Source organism: Cebus imitator, unplaced genomic scaffold (genome assembly GCF_001604975.1).
Source record: "Cebus imitator isolate Cc_AM_T3 unplaced genomic scaffold, Cebus_imitator-1.0 Scaffold132, whole genome shotgun sequence".
Taxonomy (NCBI): Eukaryota; Metazoa; Chordata; class Mammalia; order Primates; family Cebidae; genus Cebus; species Cebus imitator.
In genome coordinates this window covers 1-19,783 of record NW_016107447.1, presented here as the reverse complement: position 1 = coordinate 19,783, position 19,783 = coordinate 1, and the positions used below count along the sequence as shown (strand labels likewise).

The window sequence follows — 19,783 nt, the reverse complement described above, 5'->3', positions numbered from 1 at the left end:
CACCTGCCCCCACCTCAAAATGGCTGCATCACAGGATGCCAAGTTGTAGCTTCCCACCAGGGAATTGGTGTCTTTCTAGGTATAGTTAAAATAGTACCACCATCTAACATCTGCAGGGAAACCTGGTTTAAAGAATCCCCTGTCTAGGATGCTTCCTACGCTCAGGTTTGAAAAAGAAGCCCCTTAGCCTCCTCCCTGGGTCCCCACTGCTCACCTCCACCAGCCTGAGAGGCCTCATAATCCAGAGGATGGTGGGGAGGGCTCGCCACTGTCACCAGCTGATGCAGGTTCCCATGTGGCAGCGCTCCTGCCCACACCCCTTTCCGTCAACATAAGAGGTGTACAGGTCTGCAGCACAGTTACTCCTTTAGAGGACAAGACTGAGGTCAGAGTGGGCCCATCACCCACACACAAACCCCCATGGGATGGTAAAGCTCAGGCAAGGCTTCAACTGGAGTCTGTCTGCCCCAAGGGGCTCCATGCTGGGCAAGCCACCATCAAATGCCACTTCGTGGGGGCGCAACCCTGGCTCACCAAGGGCAAGGAGACACAGACTTGTTTTCAGCTTTTCAGAAGTTTTATTATAAAGAGATTTGAGAGAAGCACTGGGCACCAAGACAGACACTCGCCAGGGCCAGAAAACAGCTGCAAACAACGTCAAGAACCCAAACCAAACCCCAAAACCACGCACACGGTAGGAGAAGCTGCAATTCTGTTCTCAGGGTTTCTTCATAAATAGACAAGTCGTCGCTGGCAATTTAAAATACATGAATACATGTTTGAAAGGAGAGCAGTGCGGGGGTGGGGGCTCGCGATCATCCGGTCCTTGCTGAGGATGGCCACACAGGTTGGCGGCCGCTTTTGTGCACGTCTCCCTTAAGATGAAACTTAAAAATGTGCTAAGGGCCATATAAAATGCTTTTTACCTTAAAGGAAACTACTTTTTCCCCCCCCACAAGATAATCTTACAGATGTCTTCAGCACAGTTCTAAAACACGTAGTCAACTACTTACACGGAACCAAGAGTTCACAGGTTTCGTCATTTGTTCACACTGGAAAGCCGATGTGCACGTCTATGATGGGGGCCGCCCCCCGGCCCAAGCATCGGGGGAGGGTGTCCGTTGGTAAGCGACTCCGCCAGGGGCAGTCCCCGTGAGCTGGAGCTGGGGCCAGGCATCCAGACATAGGGTACCGTGCGCAGGGCGAGGACAGGGTCCACGGTTACCCTGGAGCAAGCAGGTCAGCAGGCAGAAGGTTCCTGCAGGTTCTTTGGGCTGGCGGCGGGCAGTGGGGCTGTCTCTGCAGAGTCTGGTGGGAGGTCGAGGAAGAGACTCAGCCCCTGGGCAATGGGATCTCTCCGATGGGCCACCCTGCCTCTGGCCAGGGCCTCGTTTCTGCTGTCAGCCCTTCAGGCTCCGAGCAGTGCCTTCCAGCGAGCCTCGGGGATGAGGGGAAGGCGGGATTAGGTGAGGTAGAGCGATTTGTCTCTGGGCAGCAGGCTGTGAGAGAGAGGAGGGGCTGTCAAAGCTGTTAGGTACCTCCCCAGGCCAGGAGAGCACCAGGACCCCTGCCCTGTCCGCACCCCCACCCCCTATCCCTGAGATTCAGCTACCTTTCTGCAGCTGAATGAGGGACTTGCAGCTGCACCCCCCGCGCCCCCCCCACCCCCCCATTCTGCAGCAGGCAGAACCAAGCCCCTCCTGGAATCCCAGCAGGGAACCACCCAGTCCTCAGCTCTGTGGGAAAGTGCAGCAGTGTGTCTGTCCTTCTTTGAGGTGCACAGTGATGTCACCATTGCTCTCACGTCGGTTTTTAATCACAGGAATTTGTAAATCGCAAACTGAATTAAGGGAGGATAGGTGCTTTCTATGCCTTTAAAGTAGGGCCGTGCTGCGGTCCGACCTTCATGCTGGATGCGACGGGCCAGCCTCGGGAAGCTTGGACATTCTGTGACACTAAAGACCTCCCTACATACCCCAAGTACTTTGACTTTTGAGAAAGGAAACTTTGGAGACAGGATAAAGGGCCGGGGTAGGAGGGTCTGCACCTGCTTGGGCTGCAGGGAACGATTCTGGCTGAATGGAGTCTGCCTACCCACACTGAATCTCACCCCAGGCGTGTCAGAAATGGGGTGTGCATGGTGGTCACTTGCTCAGTGCCCAAGGACGCTGGCGGGTTGGCAGAGGAATGACCCCTGGGCTGGGAGGCTGAGGCTAGGGCTGGGGGCAGCGGGTCTCGGCAGCAGAGGTGGCCACCTGACAAGTGTGCTGTGCCTTCCAGAGTGTGGAGCTATTGCAGGGACAGCTGCTTGGCACTACGTCCCCCAGGTGTGGCTGTGGGACTCGCTTTTGCCAAGGGATTGGGAACCAGGCCGGCGGGTTATGGAGCAAGTCCCCCTCCTCACTCTATCCTCCCTCTCCTGCTGGCTGAAGTGAAAGGTCACTCTTCCCTGGAGTTGGTGTGGCCTGGATCCAGGAAGGCTTTCTAGAGGGAGGCGGTTAGCATGGGTTTGACGGGCGGAGTGCAGAATGGGAACAGAGGCCTGAGTCGGGAGGATGCTGGGGTGCAGGGGAAAGGCATCTCTAAAGTGTCTGTGTAATTCTTTGGGATAGGGCGTGGGTCCCTTCTCCCACCGTGTCTCACCCAGGCCCGCTGTCCTGCATTCTCAGCTGTTCTGCTCTTGGGAGCTTCCCTGCCCAGCAGGCCCCACTCCCCCAGGCTGACTGATGCAGGGGCTGAAAAACCAGTTCCCTGACCTCCAGGTGGAACCTGCTCAGCACCGTTCATGCTTGGGCGCTCTCAGGGGATCAGGTGGAAGCAAGTCTCCAGCTGAGGCCACATCTCCGCTCGGCTCCTTCCCAGTCTTGCCTCCCTCACCCCCCCTTTCCTGCAAGCTCTCCCCAACACCTTCCCAAGGGCACCCAATCCCTGCTGCCGCAGGCTCTGCTTCTAGAGAACCGCCTAACATGCAGGACTCATTGGTGAATGTCACGCAGAAGCGTCTGTGGAAAAAAACAGGGAGGAAGCAGAGGCAAGACTGAAGATGAGTCAGTTTCCCCAGTCCACCTTGGCATCAGGCCAGCGGAGTGCTTTCAGGCCTGGCTCTGTGGTGTCATCTCCTGAGGACTCGAGGCATCCCCTCGGCAGGGCTGACAGTGACCGCAGGGTTCTGCCCTGTCCATGCTGCCCTCAGCCATGCTCCCATCCCTGGCCATCCTGTTCCCACTCCCCCTGGCCGGCAGGACAAAGGCAGGCACGGGTGAGGACTGACCTGCAGGTGCTGATGCCGCACTCCCCGCTGGGGTAGCTGCTGTCCCAGTCCCCGCTGCTGGTGGGGTTGGATGGGCCGGGGGAGCAGGAGCCCGAGCTGCTGGGGAACTCAGAGAGGTGTGGGAAGTCCTACAGACGGGAAGGAGGAGGCCATGAGCCAAGGAGAGAGGAGGGGGCAGACTGTCCCAGGCCGCCCGGGGTGAGGGCCTATGGGTCCCAGGAAGAGACACTGCCTCCGTGTCACCCGGAATCGCCTCTCTGCCTCCAGGGCTGCTGCCTCGCTCCCAGTAGAGCACCTCTCGAAATATTCGCCCTCGTCTTGGCTGAATCAGGGGCTGAAGGACTTTGCTTTCAGGCTTTTCCCTTTCTGGGCCTCTGTAAAATGGAGTTACTGAGCCCAGTGACCTCGGAGGGCCGTGTGAACTTCATAGCAATCTCTGGGAAACAGTTAGCTGGGGTAGGGTCTCAAGGGCTTTGGTGAGGGGCAGGGTTAGGGCTGAGAATGCGGGAAGAGGGGCCTGGAATACCCTGAGCGTCATTCTGGCAACTTGTGAACTGTTCGCTGCAGCCAGCACGTCTCGGGTAAGGTGTGCCTGCCCCGATTCCTAGATGTGGTAACAGGCTCAGAGAGATCAGGTGCCAAGGCTGAGGTTACATCCCTGGTGAGTGGCAGGGCCCAGGTGTGAAATGGCAAAGCCGCTTTCCCTCCCCACATGGTCACAAAAGAGCTGTTCCTGCTTGTCCCTGCTTACCTGTGGCCCGGGAGGTGAGGGGCTCATCGCCAGCTGCACCTGGAGTGCCATGGGGGTGGGCAGGACAGGGGGCTGGGGGGCTGGGGACATGCTAACAGGTGGACTGAGGAGGGCGCCCTGGGCGTGAGGGGGCAGTGACAGCTGCTGGTGCAGTGGGGGGCTGAGCGGGAAGGAGGGTGGTGGCGGTGGGGATGCACTGAGGCCTGGCAGCAGAGACTTGGAGCCCAGGGTCCGGGCGAGGCTGGCCGGGGAGGCCCCGCTGCGGAAGGCCTGCAGGTCTGATGGTGTAAGGAAGGAGGCCAGGCCTGGCATGGCATACATGGGTTGCTTGGGTGGCAGCATTTTGGCTGGTGGGTTTGGCTGACTGCTCTTGGTCTCACTTTGGTCCGGGGAGCTCTGGAAGGAGACAGGTATCAGTCACTGGAGAAGAGAAGAGGGATGAGCCAGAACTTGGGCTATGAGGCCAGACAGCTCTGCAACGCCCCAACATGGCCCCTGGCTGGCTCTCTGGCCCCTCGGGAAAGATCTCGGACCAACCAGAGATAATGCAGGCTCCTTTCTCTCCTTGGCTCCGAACATTCAGCCACCCCCATCTTTTATCTTTGGGGGGCTCCTCTGCCCATGAAGGCATCCATGCTCCTCAGCCTGGCCAGTAAGACCAGCATCATCCTGCCAGGCTAGCTCTATTCATGCTCCTCTGTGCCTTTGCAGATGTTCCCTTGACCTTTTTTTTGTTTTTGAGATGGAGTCTTGCTTTGTCATCAGGCTGGAGTGCAGCGGCATGATCTCTGCTCACTGCAATCTCTGCAATCTCTTGAATCAGTGTTCAAGAGATTCCCCTGCCTCAACCACCCAAGTAGCTGGGACCACAGGCGTATGCCACCATGCCCGGCTAATTTTTTGTATTTAGTAGAGACGGGGGTTCACAATGTTGACCAGGATGGTGTCGAACTCCTGACCTCATGATCCACCTGCCTCGGCCTCCCGGAGTGCTGGGGTTACAGGCGTGAGCCACCGCGCCCGGCCTTACTTGAACTTTTATGGAGCAATTCAGATGCTATCTCCTCTGTAATAGGAGTAACACCACCTCCACTTGGGCCACGCATCCACAGCCACACACAGAGGAGGCCGACAGTGTGGTGAGGAGGTGCCATATTTTGGGTAGCGTGTCCCAAGCCCCATCAGCAGTCAGAAGTGAAGACCACATAAAACTGGCAAAACTGGGTTTGCATCCTAGTGCGGTTGCTTTAACAAACAATATTTTCAGGCAAGTTGCTTAACCTCTCTGGGTGCTGGGTTCTTGTTGGAAGAATCCAATGAAACGCATGTAAAGTGCCCAGAATGAACCTGGCATATGTAGGTGCCCTCCAGCCATTACCATGCAGGTCTGACCCATCTTTTCTAAGACCTAGGGTGCTGGCCATTCCCATGGGCCCCAGTTCTCACTCCGTCCCTCAGGTGGCCCCACTCTGATCAGGGCTGTGCCTGGAGATTCAGGGTGTTACCTTGGAGACGAGGCTAGCCCGGTAGGCTGCCAGAGCCTTCAGATATTCCTTCTTTGCTGCTTCCGTCTTTCTCTTGTAGGCCTGGAAGAGTCAACACATGAGCAACACTGGGAGAAGGTTATGGAGGAGATGTGGTGCAGGGTCCTGGGGTGGGAAGGCATGGACTCAAGGATTATGAATGGACAAGTGTGGGGGGTCAGGAGCTGGGTCAGCCAGCCACTGGCCCCTTCCTGGGAGCACTGCAGAGAAATTGTGGAGACCAGGCCCTATCCCAGTTCCTTGGCCAAGTCACTGTGTGGCTTTGGCCAACATGCTTCACCTCTCTGGGCCTCCAAGTTACATCAGCACAACTTGCCACAGAAAGACAAAGCCCTTTGAAGCCCCCATTCGGATCCAGCATAGTGCAGATTGCTTAAGGCTGAACCTCCTTCGCAACCTGGGATGAACCTACTTGTTCACAGTATGTTAGTCTGGATTCGCTTTGCTAATACTTTTTATTAAAAATTTTAGACCTGGGTTTCACGTTATTGGAGGATTGGTCTCAGTTTGTTTGCACCTCGTTTCCATGCCTTTTGTTAGAAGCAACTTGGAGCTTAGCCTTGTGTAACTTGTATTGGCCAATAAGACAAGCATAATTGAAGCAGGCAGAGACTGAAAAATGCTCACATGTGGGTGAGCCCCTTTCTACTCTTGGAAATCTTATATAATTTTTTTTTTTTACATGAATAAGTTCCTGGATGGTGATCTGAGATTTTGGTACACCCATCACCGGAGCAGTGTACACTGTACCTAAGGTGTAGTCTTGTCCCCCACCCCTCCCATCCTTTTCCCTGAGTCCCCAACGTCCACTGTATTATTCTAATGCCTTTGTGTCTTCATAGCTTAGCTCCCGTTTGTGAGTGAGAACATACAATGCTTGGTTTTCCATTCCTGAGTTACTTCTGTTAGAATAATAGTCTCCAATTCCATCCAGGTTGCTTGAATGCCATTATTTCATTCCTTTTTATGGCTGAGTAGTATTCCATGGCATGCACACATATATATGCCACATTTTTCTAATCCACTCATTGACTGATGGGCATTTGGGCTGGTTCCATATTTTTGCAATTGCGAATTGGGCGGCTACAAAAGTGTGTGCAAGTATCTTTTTTGTAAAATTCCTTTTCCTCTGGGTGGATACCCAGGAGTGGGATTGCTGGATCAAATAGGTCTACTTTTAGTTCTTTGAGGAATCTCCACCCTGTTTTTCACAGGGGATGTACTAGCTTACATTCCCACAAACAGTGAAAAAGTGTTCCCTTTTCATCACATCCATGCCAACATCTATTATTTTTTGATTTTTTGTTTATGGACATTCAGGTGTAAGGTGGTTTTGACTTGCATCTCCCTGATCATAATGATGTTGATTATTTTTTAATACATTTGTTGGCCATTTGTATATTTTCCGTTGAGAATTGTCTATTCCTTTCCTTAGCCCATGTTTTGATGGGATTGCTTTTTTTTTTTTTTTTTTTTTTTTTTTTTTTTTTTTTTTTTTTTTTTTTTTCCTTGTTGATTTGAGTTCCTTTCTAGATCCTGGATATTAGTCTTTTGACGGAAATATAGATTGTGAAGATTTTCTCCCACTCTGTGGGCTGTTTCCTCTGCCGGTTATTTCTTTTGCTGTGCAGAAGCTTTTTAGTTTAAGTCCCATCTATTTATCTTTGTTTTTGTTGCATTCGCTTTTGGGTTCTTTGGTCATGAAGTCTTTGCCTAAGCCAATGTCTAGAAGGGTTTTTCCAGTGTTACCTTGTAGAATTTTTAGGGTTTCAGGTCTTAGATTTAAGTCTTTGATCCATTTTGAGTTGACTTTTGTATAAGGTGAGAGACAAGGATCCAGTTTCACTCTTCTCCATGTGGCTTGCCAATTATCCCAGCACCATTTTTTGAATAAGAAGTCCTTTCCCCATTTTACATTTTTGTTTGCTTTGTCGAAGATCACTTTGCTGTAAGTATTCGGCTTTATTTCCAGGTTCTGTATTCTTTTCCATTGGTATACATACCTATTTTTATATCAGTAACATTCGGTTTTGGTGACTATGGCCTTATACTTTGAAGTCGGGTAATGTGATGCCTCCAGATTTGTTCTTTTTGCTTAGTCTTGCATTGGCTATGAGGGCTCTTTTTTGGTTCTATATGAACTTTAGGATTTTTTTTTCTAGTTCTGTGAAGAATAATGGTATTTTGATGGGAATTGCATTGAATTTATAGATTGCTTTTGGCAGTGTGGTCATTTTCACACTATTGATTCTACCCATCCATGAGCATGAAATGTGTTTCCATTGATTTCATCTATGATTTCTTTCAGCATGTTTTGTAGTTTTCCTCGTAGAGGTCTTCCACCTCCTTGGTTAGGTATATTCCTAAATATTTTATTTTTTTGCAGCTAAAAGGGATTGAGTTCTTGATGTGATTCTCAGCTTGGTCACTGTTGGTATACAGCAGAGCTATTGATTTGTGCACATTAATTTTGTATCCTGAAACTTTGCTGAATTCATTTACCAGTTCTAGGAGCTTTTTGGATGAGTCTTTAGGGTTTTCTAGGAATATGATCATGTCATCAGCAAAGCAACAGTTTGACTTCCTCTTTACTGATTGGGATGTCCTTTATTTCTTTCTGTTGTCTGATTGCTCTGGGGCTAGGACTTCCAGTACTACATTGGATAAAAGTAGTGACAGTGGGCATCCTTGTCTTTTTCCAGTTCTCAGGGGGAATGCTTTCAACTTTTCCCCATGCAGTATAGTGTTGGCTCTGGATTCATCATAGATGGTTTTTATTACCTTAAGGTATGTCCCTTTTATGCCGATTTTGCTGAGGGTTTTAATCATAAAGCGATGCTGAATTTTGTCAAATGCCTTTTCTGTGTCTATTGAGATAATATAGTTTTTAATTCTGTTTATGTAGTGTATCACATTTATTGACTTGTGTATGTTAAACCATTCCTGCATCCCTGGTATGAAACCCACTTGCTCGTGGTGGATTATGTTTGATACGCCATTGAATTTGGTTAGCTAGTATTGTGCAAGAATTTTTGCATCCAAGTTCATCTAGATATATAATCACGTCATCAGTAAACAGTGCCGGTTTGACCTTCTCTTTACTGATTCAGATGTTCTTTCTTTCTCATGTCTGATTGTCCTGGGTAGGACTACCAATACTCTGTTGAATAGAAGTGGTGAGAGTGGGCATCCTTGTCTTGTTCCAGTTCTCAGGGGGAATGCTTTTAATTTTTCCCCATTCAGTATAATGTTGGCTCCGGGTTTATCATAGATGGCTTTTATTACCTTAAGGTATGTCCCTTCTGTGCTGATTTTGGGCCTAGAAGGAATATTGGCGTGTTGCTTTCTTTTTGTTATGTCCTCTCCTGATTTGGGTATTAGGGTGATACTGGCTTCAGAGAATGATTTAGGAAGGAATCCCTCTTTATTTTGTGGAATAGTGCCCTTTAAAAGTCTGATAGAATTCAGCTGAGTATCCATCTAGTCCTGGACTTTTTTTTGTTGGTAACTTTTTAATTACCATTTCAATCTCACTACTTGTTACTGGTCTGTTCAGAGCTTCCATTTCTTCCTGGTTTAATCTAGGATGGTTGTATATTTCCAGGAATTTATCCATCTCCTCTAGGTTTTCTAGTTTATGTACATAAAGGTGTTCATAGTAGCCTTGATCTTTTGTATTTCTGTGGTATCATCTCGTGTTTTGTTTCTAATTGAGCTTAATTGGATCTTTTCTCTTTTTTTGGTTAATCTCACTAATGGTCTATCAATTTTATCTTTTCAAAGAACCAGCTTCTGCTTTATTTCTTTTGTATTTTTGTTTATTTCAGTTTCATTTGGTTCTGCTCTGATCTTGGTCATTTTTTTTCTTCTGCTGGGTTTGAGTTTGGTGTGTTCTTTTTCTCTAGTTCTTTGAGGTGTGACTTAGATTGTCTATTTGTGCTCTTTCAGACTTTTTGATGTAGGCATTTCATGCTATAAACTTTCCTCTTGGCACCACTTTTGCTATATCCCAGAAGTTTTGATAGGTAATGTTTGTATTATCGTGCAGTTCAAAGAATTTTATAATATCCATCTTGACTTCATTGTTGACCCAACAACCATTCAGGAGCAGGTTATTTAATTTCCATGTATTTGTATTGTTTTGAGGGTTTCTTTTGGAGTTGATTTCCAGTTTTATTCCACTGGGGTTTGAGGGATACTTGATATAATTTCTATTTTCTTAAATTTGTTGAGACTTGTTTTGTGACCTATCATATGGTCTATCTTGGAAAATGTTCCATGTACTAATGAATAGAAGGTATATTCTGCAGTTGTTGGGTAGAATGTTCTGTAAATATCTGTTAAATCCATTTGCTGTAGGGTATAGTTTAAGTTTGTTGTTTCTTTGTTGACTTTGTCTTGATGACTTGTCTAGTGCCGTCAGTGGATTATTGAAGTCTTCCACTATGTTACAATACTGTCTATCTCATTTGGTAGGTCTAGTAGTAATTTGTTTTATAAATTTGGGAGATCCAGCGTTAGATGCATATAAATTTAGGATTGTGATATTTTCCTGTTGGACTAGTCCTTTTATCATTATATAATGTCCTCTTTGTCTTTTTAAACTGCTGTTGCTTTAAAGTTTGTTTGGTCTGATATAAGAATAGCTACTCCTCCTCACTTTTGCTATCTATTATCTATTTACATGGAATCTTTTCCCACCCCTTTACCTTAAGTTTATGTGAGTCCTTAAGTGTCAGGTGAGTCTCTTGAAGACAGCAGATACTTGGTTGGTGAATTCTTACTCATTCTGCCATTCTGTATTTTTAAGTGGAGGATTTAGGCCATTTACAGTCAATGTTGGTATTGAGACGTGAGGTACTATTCTTCTATTCATTGTGCTATTTGTTGCCCAAATACCTTGTGGTTTTTAAAAAATTGTGTTATTACTTTAGAGGTCCTGTGAGATTTATTATTTAAGGAGATCCCATTTTGGTGTATTTCAAGAATTTGTCTCAAGATTGAGCTCCTTTTACTAGTTCTTGTAGTGCTGGCTTGGCAGTGGCAAATTCTCTCAGCATGGGTTTGAAAAAATAATATTTTTCCTTCATTTATGAAGCTTAGTTTTGCTGGATATAAAATTCTTGGCTGATAATTGTTTAAGGAGGCTAAAAATAGGACCCCAATCCCTTCTAGCTTATAAGGTTTCTGCTGAGAAATCTGCTGTTAATCTGATAAATTTTCCTTTATAGGTTACCCGATGATTTTGTCTCACAGATCTTAAGATTCTTTCTTTCATCTTGACTTTAGATAACCTGACTATGTCCTGAGGTGAAGGTATTTTTGTGAAAAATTTCCTAGGTGTTCTTTGAGCTTCATGTATTTGGATATCTAGATCTCTAGCAAGGCCAGGGAAGTTTTCCTCGATTATTCCCTCAAATATGTTTTCCAAACTTTCAGATTTCTCTTCTTCCTTGGGAACACCAGTTATTCTTAGATTTGGTCATTTAGCATAATTTTAACTTCTTGGAGGCTTTGCTCATTTGTTAAAATTCTTTGTCTTTGTTGAATTGGGTTAATTTGAAAGCTTTGCCTTAGAGCTCTGAAGTTCTTTCTTCTACTCGTTCAATTCTATGGCTGAGATTTTCCCAGTGTATTTTGCCTTTCTCTAAGCGTGTCCTTCATTTCCAGAAGTTGTGATTGTTTTTATTTATGTTATTTCACTGGAGATTTTTCCATTCGTATCCTGAATATTTTTTTAAGTCGGCCCTCACTTTTCTCTGGTGCCTCCTTGATTAGCTTAACAGTCAGCCTTCTGAATTATTTTTCTGGCAATTCAGAGATTTCATCTTGGTTTGGATCCATTGCTGGTGAGCTAGTGTGATCTTTTGTGGGTGTTAAATAACCTTGTTTTATCATATTACCAGAATTATTTTGCTGGTTCCTGCTCATTTGGGTAAACTATGTCAGAGGGAAGATCTGGGACTCACAGGCTGCTGCCCCTTGGGGTGCTCTCCCCCTTCCCCTAGGGATGTGGTTTCCTGAGAGCCCTACTGCAGTGATTGTTATTCCTCTTCTGGATCTAGTCATGCAGCCGAGCTTCCGGGCTAGTACTGGGGAGTGTCTGCAGAGAGTCCTGTGATGTGAGCTGTCTTCAGGTCTCTCCTCCATGGGTATCAATAGCTGCTCTGGTGGAGGTAGCAGGGGAGTGAAGTGGACTCCATGAAGATCCTTGGTTATATTTTTGTTAAGTGTGCTGGTTTTGTGTTGGTCAGCCCTCAGCCAGGAGGTGGCACTTTCAAGAGCACATCAGCTGCAATAGTATAGGGAGGATACAAGCTTGCCCTTGTGTCAGGCGGTGGGCAGGGCCATAGAGGTCCCAAGAGATTCTGTCCTTTGTCTTTGGCTACCAGGGCAGGCAGAGAAAGACCATCGGGTAGAGGGAGGGTTGGGAGTGTCTGAGCTCAGACTCTCCTTAGGCAGGGCTTGCTGCAGATGCTGTAGGGGGTGTGGTTCCCAGGGGGATTGTGGCTGCCTCTGCTGGATCACCCATGTCGCCAGGGAAGTGGGGGAAAGTTGGCAGCCACAGGAGGGTCTCCCACCGTGCACCCCCAACACTACCAAGTTTATTTCCAGGCAGCCAGTGAGCAGGACTGAGAACTTGCCCCAGGCTACAGGCCTCCCAGCTGAGAAAGCAAGCTGACTCACAGTTCCTGGGCTGTCCCAGAGAGCCTGCAGCAGCAATCCACCTCCTTCAAAGGGTCTGTGGATTCTTCTACCTTTCCTGGTATGTTCCTAGGGTAGTTGTTGGAGCAGAAGTTCACAATGTGGGTGTTCACATGCTGTTCTATCTATCCACGTAGGAGCTGCAAGTTAGTTCTGCCTCCTTTCCGCCATTTTTCTAGATCTAAAACTGCTCTTGGAACTCTGACTTGCTGTGTAAATAAGCATGAGCTAGTTTGCTGGATGATGAGAGACACACTGGGCTCAGTTTGGCTCCACTGTTCCAGCTGACAGCCATGCAACTCCCAGAAGCAGAGATGCCTAATTTACTGTAGTTGATCACTGATGCAAATGCATGAGTCCAGCCAAGAGCAGCAGCAGAGTCCAGCACAGTTCATGGACCCTCAAAATAATAAACGATTATTGTTTTAAGCCATTAAATTTTTGGTATTGTTTATGACACATTCAAAATTAAATGATACAGTTAACTTCATTATGATTTAGTGTCAAGGTTACATTCTGTATAAAGACTTGTGAAGGTTTTCTTCTTTTTCTAAGTCTTGGAATTATTAGCTCTTTGATGATTTGAAAGAACTTTCCTATCCATCACCTAGACTTGAAACTTTTGGGGAAGAGGCAAGGGTTTTTTAATTTCCTATAATTTTCTCAACACTACCTCTCTTGGTTATTAGTATTAATTATTAGTACAATAAAAATATGTCACATTTCAAAATGTGATTTCAGAATGAGGTCAGAGAAAGCATTGGTGGAAGGAGTGCCTGGGGACGGAGCACTTGAGACCACTGTCTCCCCAGACTGTCTATAAAAGGGAAAGGAAATCCCCCCACCAAAAACTCTGAAGTCTTTGTAGGAAAGGGAATGGTTGCCAACAAAACATACAAATGAAAACAACAAACATTACTGTAGCAAAAGCCGGCAGTGCCCTGCCAATATTCCCCAGTCCTTACCCCTGTCTGTCTTTCTTTGCCTGAGGGTCCCTCTGGTGGCAGGAGCCTGGCATGTGTGGCAGGCCAGAGGTGATGGAGAAGGAGTGCTGGTGTCCTTCCTTCCACCCCAGGACCACTGCCCCTCAGATGGGATGCCCCTGAGGCCTGGCACGTTCTATGTGGGCTCCTGAGTTCCGAGCAGGATTGCAACTCTGGTTCCCCATGGTGGATTCTCCTGGGACAGTGTGCCCTTTCCTGGATTCCTTTCCCTGTCTCACTTCCCTACTCCCCTACCAGATGTGGGGGTCATCTCCCAAACTCTCTGCCCTATAACATATTCCAAAATAACCTAAAATTTTAGAATATGGTAAAGAATATGTTTCAAATAAGTCAGTAATCCATTGCTCTGCCCCAAGCCTGCTACTTTGCCCATATTTCCAATCCAGTGAATGGCATCTCCATTTACTCAGATGCAAGGAGTCTCCCAGGATGTGCTCTGGGTCCCCTACCCCAAACCACACTGGAAGATGCTCCAGGCCCCACCCTCCCCCACCTGGATGACTGTGCACCCTCCACAGCCACTCTTACCTGCCTTAGGCTGCCGTTCTGGTCTCTCCTCTGCATAAAGCTCTTCACTGATTTTCTCTCCTCTTAGAACAGGACCTGACTCCTTCCAAGGTCCACAAAGCCCAGTATGGTCTGGCCCCTGCCCTCCTTTCCAGCACGGTCTCTGCTAGAGGGACTTTTACCGTCTCCTCTCTGGCCATCCTGGTCTCCTTTCAGTCCCCTGTGCTTTTCCAGGCTCCTTTGCTTACCAGGCCTCCCTGCCAGGAACACTTCCCCTCCTCCAAAGAGAACTCACTCTTCAGGCCTCACCTGGAGATCTGACCCCTCGGACAGGGTCCGTCACTGCTCTTTTCACTCTCATGAACTATGTACCCCCCAGTACATGGCACGATCACAACTGTAATTTTACATTTACTCATCTGCTTATACGATTCGTGTCTCTCATGCCAACAGCCCAGTTGAGCCTCCTGCTTCTACAGATGTGAGGTCAAATCCTGACTCTACCTTGATTCATGCTGGTGACCCTGGGAAAGTCACTTTACCTCTTGGTGTCTCTACCAAACCAGGAAAGCGAGGGCTACTCCACAGGGTGTCGGAAGGATCCAGTGAAATACTGAAGGGAGAGCCCAGCACAGAGCTCAGCCAGGATCTGAGCTCAGAGAATGACTAGCCAGCATCCCTGATTTAGAGATATGGAAAGCGAGGCTCGGAGATTGAGGTGGTGAGCTTGGGGCCACACAGCTGACAACTGTATTTGCCTACCAGCTAGTTCTGCGCTCTCTTCTCCCTGGAGGCCTTTAGAGGCGGCCACAGGCACATGGTCAGTGGGACAGGAAGCCCTGGCCTGAACTCGACTTCTAGGGTTGAAGGGACCAGATGGATGGAGATGACTGCTCTCATTTTATCAGTGGGGAAGCAGAGGTTCAGAATGGTAAAGCTGCTAGTAAATGCAGATGGTAAGTAGAATTGGAAGGCAGCTAGCTTCCCAGTTTACAGATGGGCAACCTGAGCCCAGGAAAGGCCTCTGCAAGAGTCTCTAGTCCCAGGGGCTGGGCCTGGTTTCAGACCTTCACAGTCTGTCCTTGGCTCCAGGACCACAAAGCCTCAGGGGATGGCCCAGGAAGAGATGGAGGCTCACCTGCTTCTGCTCCTCTCCCAGGCTGTCCCACATAGAGGCCACGATTTTGGACACATCACCGAAAGTGGCACTGGGGTTCTGTCCCTTGATGGCAGCCTGAGTGTCTCTGAAGAAGAGTGCGTAGGCCGACACGGGCTTCTGCGGCTCATTGGGGTCCTTCTTTTTCTTCTTCTTTGGGTTCTTGGCCTTTTTTCCTGGGTCAGCTGAAGGTCTCTTTTCTCCCGAGATCTGCCCGAATGAGAAGAGTCAGAAACCAAAGAAGCGCAAGGGCCACCTGCCAAAGGCGTTCAATTCTCCAGCCCTGCTCACACACGCATAACCACTCGCTAGGTGGGGCAGGCAATGGGCAGACACACACACTCCCTGGGTGTTTAACTCAACAAAGAGAAGCAGCATGATTGTAAACTTGATTGAGAGAAACACAGGAGGAGAAGACGACTTTATGGTCACCGAAAGAATTGAAAGAATGCTGGAGTTAGATGACTAAATCACACATAAAGCGGGTTAGTGCCCAATAGAGCGCTAAAACTACCCCCTTTGGGACTTTTAATCTTTTCTACTGGACAGAAATTTGCATCTCTACAGGGCAAAGTTAATTTGCCTTATAATCAGACAAAAATCACTTACATCCCTTATCATTTTTTTCCCCCAAGGTAACATCATCTTTTACAGAGTTGTAAAATCCCCTAATCAATAATGAACAATGAATCAAAGCTAAGGTCCAGTTTCCTAGAGAATCAGATAATTCTCGAGTGAGCCTGGTAGCCATGCTTTGGTATGACATTGAAAAAGGACCTATTTCCAAGTTTGGAATGTGTGTATATACACATTTCTAACACCTTCCCACTTGTGATCACAAATAATCCCCAAAGAGGATCCCGCACTACACAAGGTTGGTCTCCGCCGCCATGTTTCAGCTCTGCAGCTTCGAGCAGGTGGCTTAGTCCCTGGACCCCTGTGAAGTGGGGAAGGGATGAGGCTAAAGTGACTGTTACTGGGTCAGCCCTGGAGCCAGTGGCTTCACCCTGGACAGACTGCAGGACCATGATCCTGTGAACGCGTGACTTAGGGCTTCCAGGACAAGGCGGTAGAAGGAATGGGATGGTGACATCTTGAACTGATAAGAAAGCCACGGGCCAGTAGACATGATTCTGTTCCTGAAGCTTTCTCTGCAGCCACCCCCTTCTCCAAGCCCCAGTTGCGTTAGCACCGTGGTGCGGCCCAAGCAAGATATGGGATAAAGAGGCATGTCACCATTGATAAAGTCCTGAGCAGACAGGGGGTGGAGGGCACACACGCTGGACTGCCCCTGCAGCCACCTGGGTTTGACTTCTGGTTTCCCCCCTTACTAGTTGTGTGACACTGGATATATTACTTAACCTCTCTGTGCCTCAGTGTCCCCATCTGCCAAGCAGAAATAATATCAGTCCCTGCCCCATAGGGCTTTTATGAAGATTACATGGACGAAGACGTGTTATGTGCTTAGACCAGCGTCTGGCCCATAGGGAATGCTGGTTAAATAAAAACCGTCCCTACATGGACTATAATAGAGGCCAGGTTATCCTTAGGATGACGCTGGGCCAGGATCCGGACGTAAACCCCGAAGTCCAGGGTAACTGCCCCAGGCCTCTGCAAGGCCACCACATGGAAAGGACGCTGGCTCGACAGAGGTAGGAGGCACAGAGGGAAGTAAGTCTTGATTCCACCACTAGCTTGCTGGGAGGTCCCGGGCAAACACCTGTGTCTTTGCCTTTCAGGGCCTCTGTTTTCCTCCCTGGTAAAACAAGGTGTTCTCTCACGGGGCAGCAGATTTGGAGTCAATGCAATGAGGGGGCAGAGCGTGGACAGGTGGGGGGCTCTCATCCCCACCATGTTTTGAAGAGGCCAAACCACTTGACTCCAGAAATGTTGGGGGGATGTGCATTCCCAGTGGGGGGATGTGCATTCCCAGTGGAGGGATCTTTTGTGCACCCCACCCTCAAGGTCAGTGAATATTCTAGGCCCAGAGGTGCCGTCTGCTGGACCACACATTTTTGTCAGAATAGTTTCTCCAAAAAGGGCCAAATGGCCATAAATGTGACCCCGGTGACCTTGCTGAAGCCATCCACACCTCTGAAATCGCCCACTGGCCTTCAAGAGTCAGGCTTTGCCAGCTTCCACAGCATTTTCTCACCCCGCCCCCTCCACATTTGCTGACGTTTTCTCTGCTTTACACATAAGGCCGTGGGAGCCCAGAGGGGACACAGCTTGTCAAGGATACTCAGCACACTGAGCAGCCAAAGCCCAATGTCCCAAGGCCCCTGTGGGTGCCATCCCCCTGACCAGCTGCTCCACCTGCCAATGTGCTTTTTCCTTGGCTTCTGCTGTGGCCTGAGTGTCTTAACAGAAACCCACTGAGGTTGGTGGTGGACATCCTAACTGCCACCAGGAACACATAGCACCTACAGGGCCTTGGGACATCGGACTTTATGGTCTTTACTAGAGGGAGGGGATGCCCATTTCCCCACAGGACCCCATCACTGCCGACAGGAGCGCAGCTTCAGGCTGTCTTCTTCCCCCACACATACCTTGAAATGCGCCTCTGACTCCTCCTCCTGAGTGGAGCTGGAGGGAGAGGGGGTCGCTGACTTGCTCCCTGGGGGTGATGGGGAGCTGTGGGTGATGCCGCTCCGGATGCCCATCTGCGAGATGAGCTGGGACTGGCTGAGGGCACTCATGTGGCTGGCCAGCATTGCCGGGCGGCCCAGCAGGGCCCCGGGCCGACCTGAGTCGTAGGCAGCCACCTCCGAGTGGACCATCTCCTGGATCTAAGAGAGGAGGACAGGGGCTCTGAGTTAGGAAGGATCTGTCCATCACACCTGTGCTAGCAGACTTAGAGGAGGGAATGCAGAGGAGACGTGATGGGTGCAACTCCCGCTCCAATCCCCGACAGGTGAATCTCAAGGTGGAGCCCCAAACTACTTGGAACTCTGCATGATTTGGTGCACTCGTGGGAAAACGGCAGCTCCTCAGCTGTGTGCCGTTCTACTGCCATTCACACTGCACAGACGCTATGGATTTCAGCCCCTGCTAGAGAGCTCAGTCCAGTTGTGATGGATCATCAGATGAGACAGTCTTCCCTCCTGGAATGTGATACGTCTCTGCATGAATTGACCAGTCACCATGAGAGCAAAGCACACAGACCTGGATGCTAACTTCATTTTGAATCCTGGTCCTGCTACCTACCAGTTGGGTGACTTTGGCCAAGTTACCTAACCTCTTTGTGCCTTGGTTTCTTCATCTGTAAAATGTGGATATGAAGAATAACACCTATGTCATAGTTTCTCTATGAAGACAAAATGAGTTGAAATGTGTAAAGCATTTAGAGCCATATAAACAATGAGTGTTCAACTGNGAAAACTTATACTCTAGGGTTCTTAAAGATCAAATGTACCTGGCAGACAGTAAGCCCTATATGGTAGAAGCATGTGCTAGATACATTGAATAAATACATTTCTTGATAAAGTTGAGCACTTTTCTTTCTACAGGTCAGTAATTTTGTTATTAACTCCATTCCCTGTGCTATGTTCTAAGTGGTTACTTCTGGAATATAAGAAAGCTACTGGTTTTTTTTCTAACACTAAACACACATTTAGAATAGTACTCTTGACCTAAATATATATACACACCCTGTTCAGCGGACATACTAGTTTGCATACTCTTCCGATTTTTATTTCCTCTGCCTCTGCAGTTACTTCCCCTTTCTAATATCTAATATCAAATATCTGTGTTTTTCTCTCATCTTTTCTTCATTCGGAAAGCAAATGGGTTTTCAGGTTTATGTGAGCTGTTTCTTTTCTCCTCAAAAGAATCCACTCTCAAGTTGATCACTTCTGCTTCTGTTTTCTAGTCCTTTAACAACTCGTTTTCTCTTTAGCCATCCCTATGTTTGCATTTTAAAGATTTATAATTGCTGCTTCCTCCTCAATATTTGAGTCGTATTTTATTTTTTAATTGACACATGACAAATTGTGTATGTTTATGTGTATTATATGATGTTTTGATGCATGTATACAGTGTGGAATAATTAAGTCCAGCTAATTAACATATTCATCACCTCACATAGCATTGCTTAGATGAGAACATTTAAAATCTACTTTCTTGTTTGATCCAAGAGTTGTTCAAGAAGAGTTCTGGAATACCATTTAACCCAGCAATCCCATTACTGGGTATATACCCAGAGAAGTAGAAATCATTCTATAAAGATTTATAAAGAAATCATTCTATAAAGATTTATAAAGAACATTCATGCACAAGTATGTTCATTGCAGCACCATTCACAATAGCAAAGACACGGAATCAACCCAGATACCCATCAATGATAGACTGGATAAAGAAAATATGGTACATATACACCATGGAATACTATGCAGCCATAAAAAGGAATGAGATCATGTCCTTCGCAGAGACATGGATGGAGCTGGAAGCCATTATCCTGAGCAAATTAATGCAGGAACAAAAAACCAAACACTGCATGTTCTCACTTATAAGTGGGAGCTGAACAATGTGAACACTTAGACACAGTGAGGGGAACAACACACACTGGGGCCTGTTGGGTGACAGGAGGGAGAGCATCAAGAAAAATGCTAATGCGGCCGGGCGCGGTGGCTCAAGCCTGTAATCCCAGCACTTTGGGAGGCCAAGGCGGGTGGATCACGAGGTCAAGAGATCAAGACCATCCTGGTCAACACGGTGAAACTCCGTCTCTACTAAAAATACAAAAAATTAGCTGGACATGGTGGCGCATGCCTGTAATCCCAGCTACTCAGGAGGCTGAGGCCGGAGAATTGCCTGAACCCAGGAGGCGGAGGTTGCGGTGAGCCG

General features: G+C 47.9%; 1 protein-coding gene across 1 annotated transcript; it reads right to left on the bottom strand.

Moving 5' to 3' along the window:
- Positions 1–558: 558 nt before the first annotated feature.
- Positions 559–17,747, bottom strand: TOX2 (TOX high mobility group box family member 2). Its single transcript, XM_017541157.2, has 6 exons — positions 17,488–17,747; positions 14,921–15,148; positions 5,528–5,608; positions 4,023–4,418; positions 3,272–3,399; positions 559–1,499 (listed from the first exon to the last, which is right to left on the bottom strand). The coding sequence occupies exons 1-6, from the start codon at positions 17,716–17,718 to the stop codon at positions 1,463–1,465; spliced, it is 1,101 nt and encodes a 366-aa protein (XP_017396646.1). The 5' UTR covers positions 17,719–17,747; the 3' UTR covers positions 559–1,462.
- Positions 17,748–19,783: the final 2,036 nt, after the last annotated feature.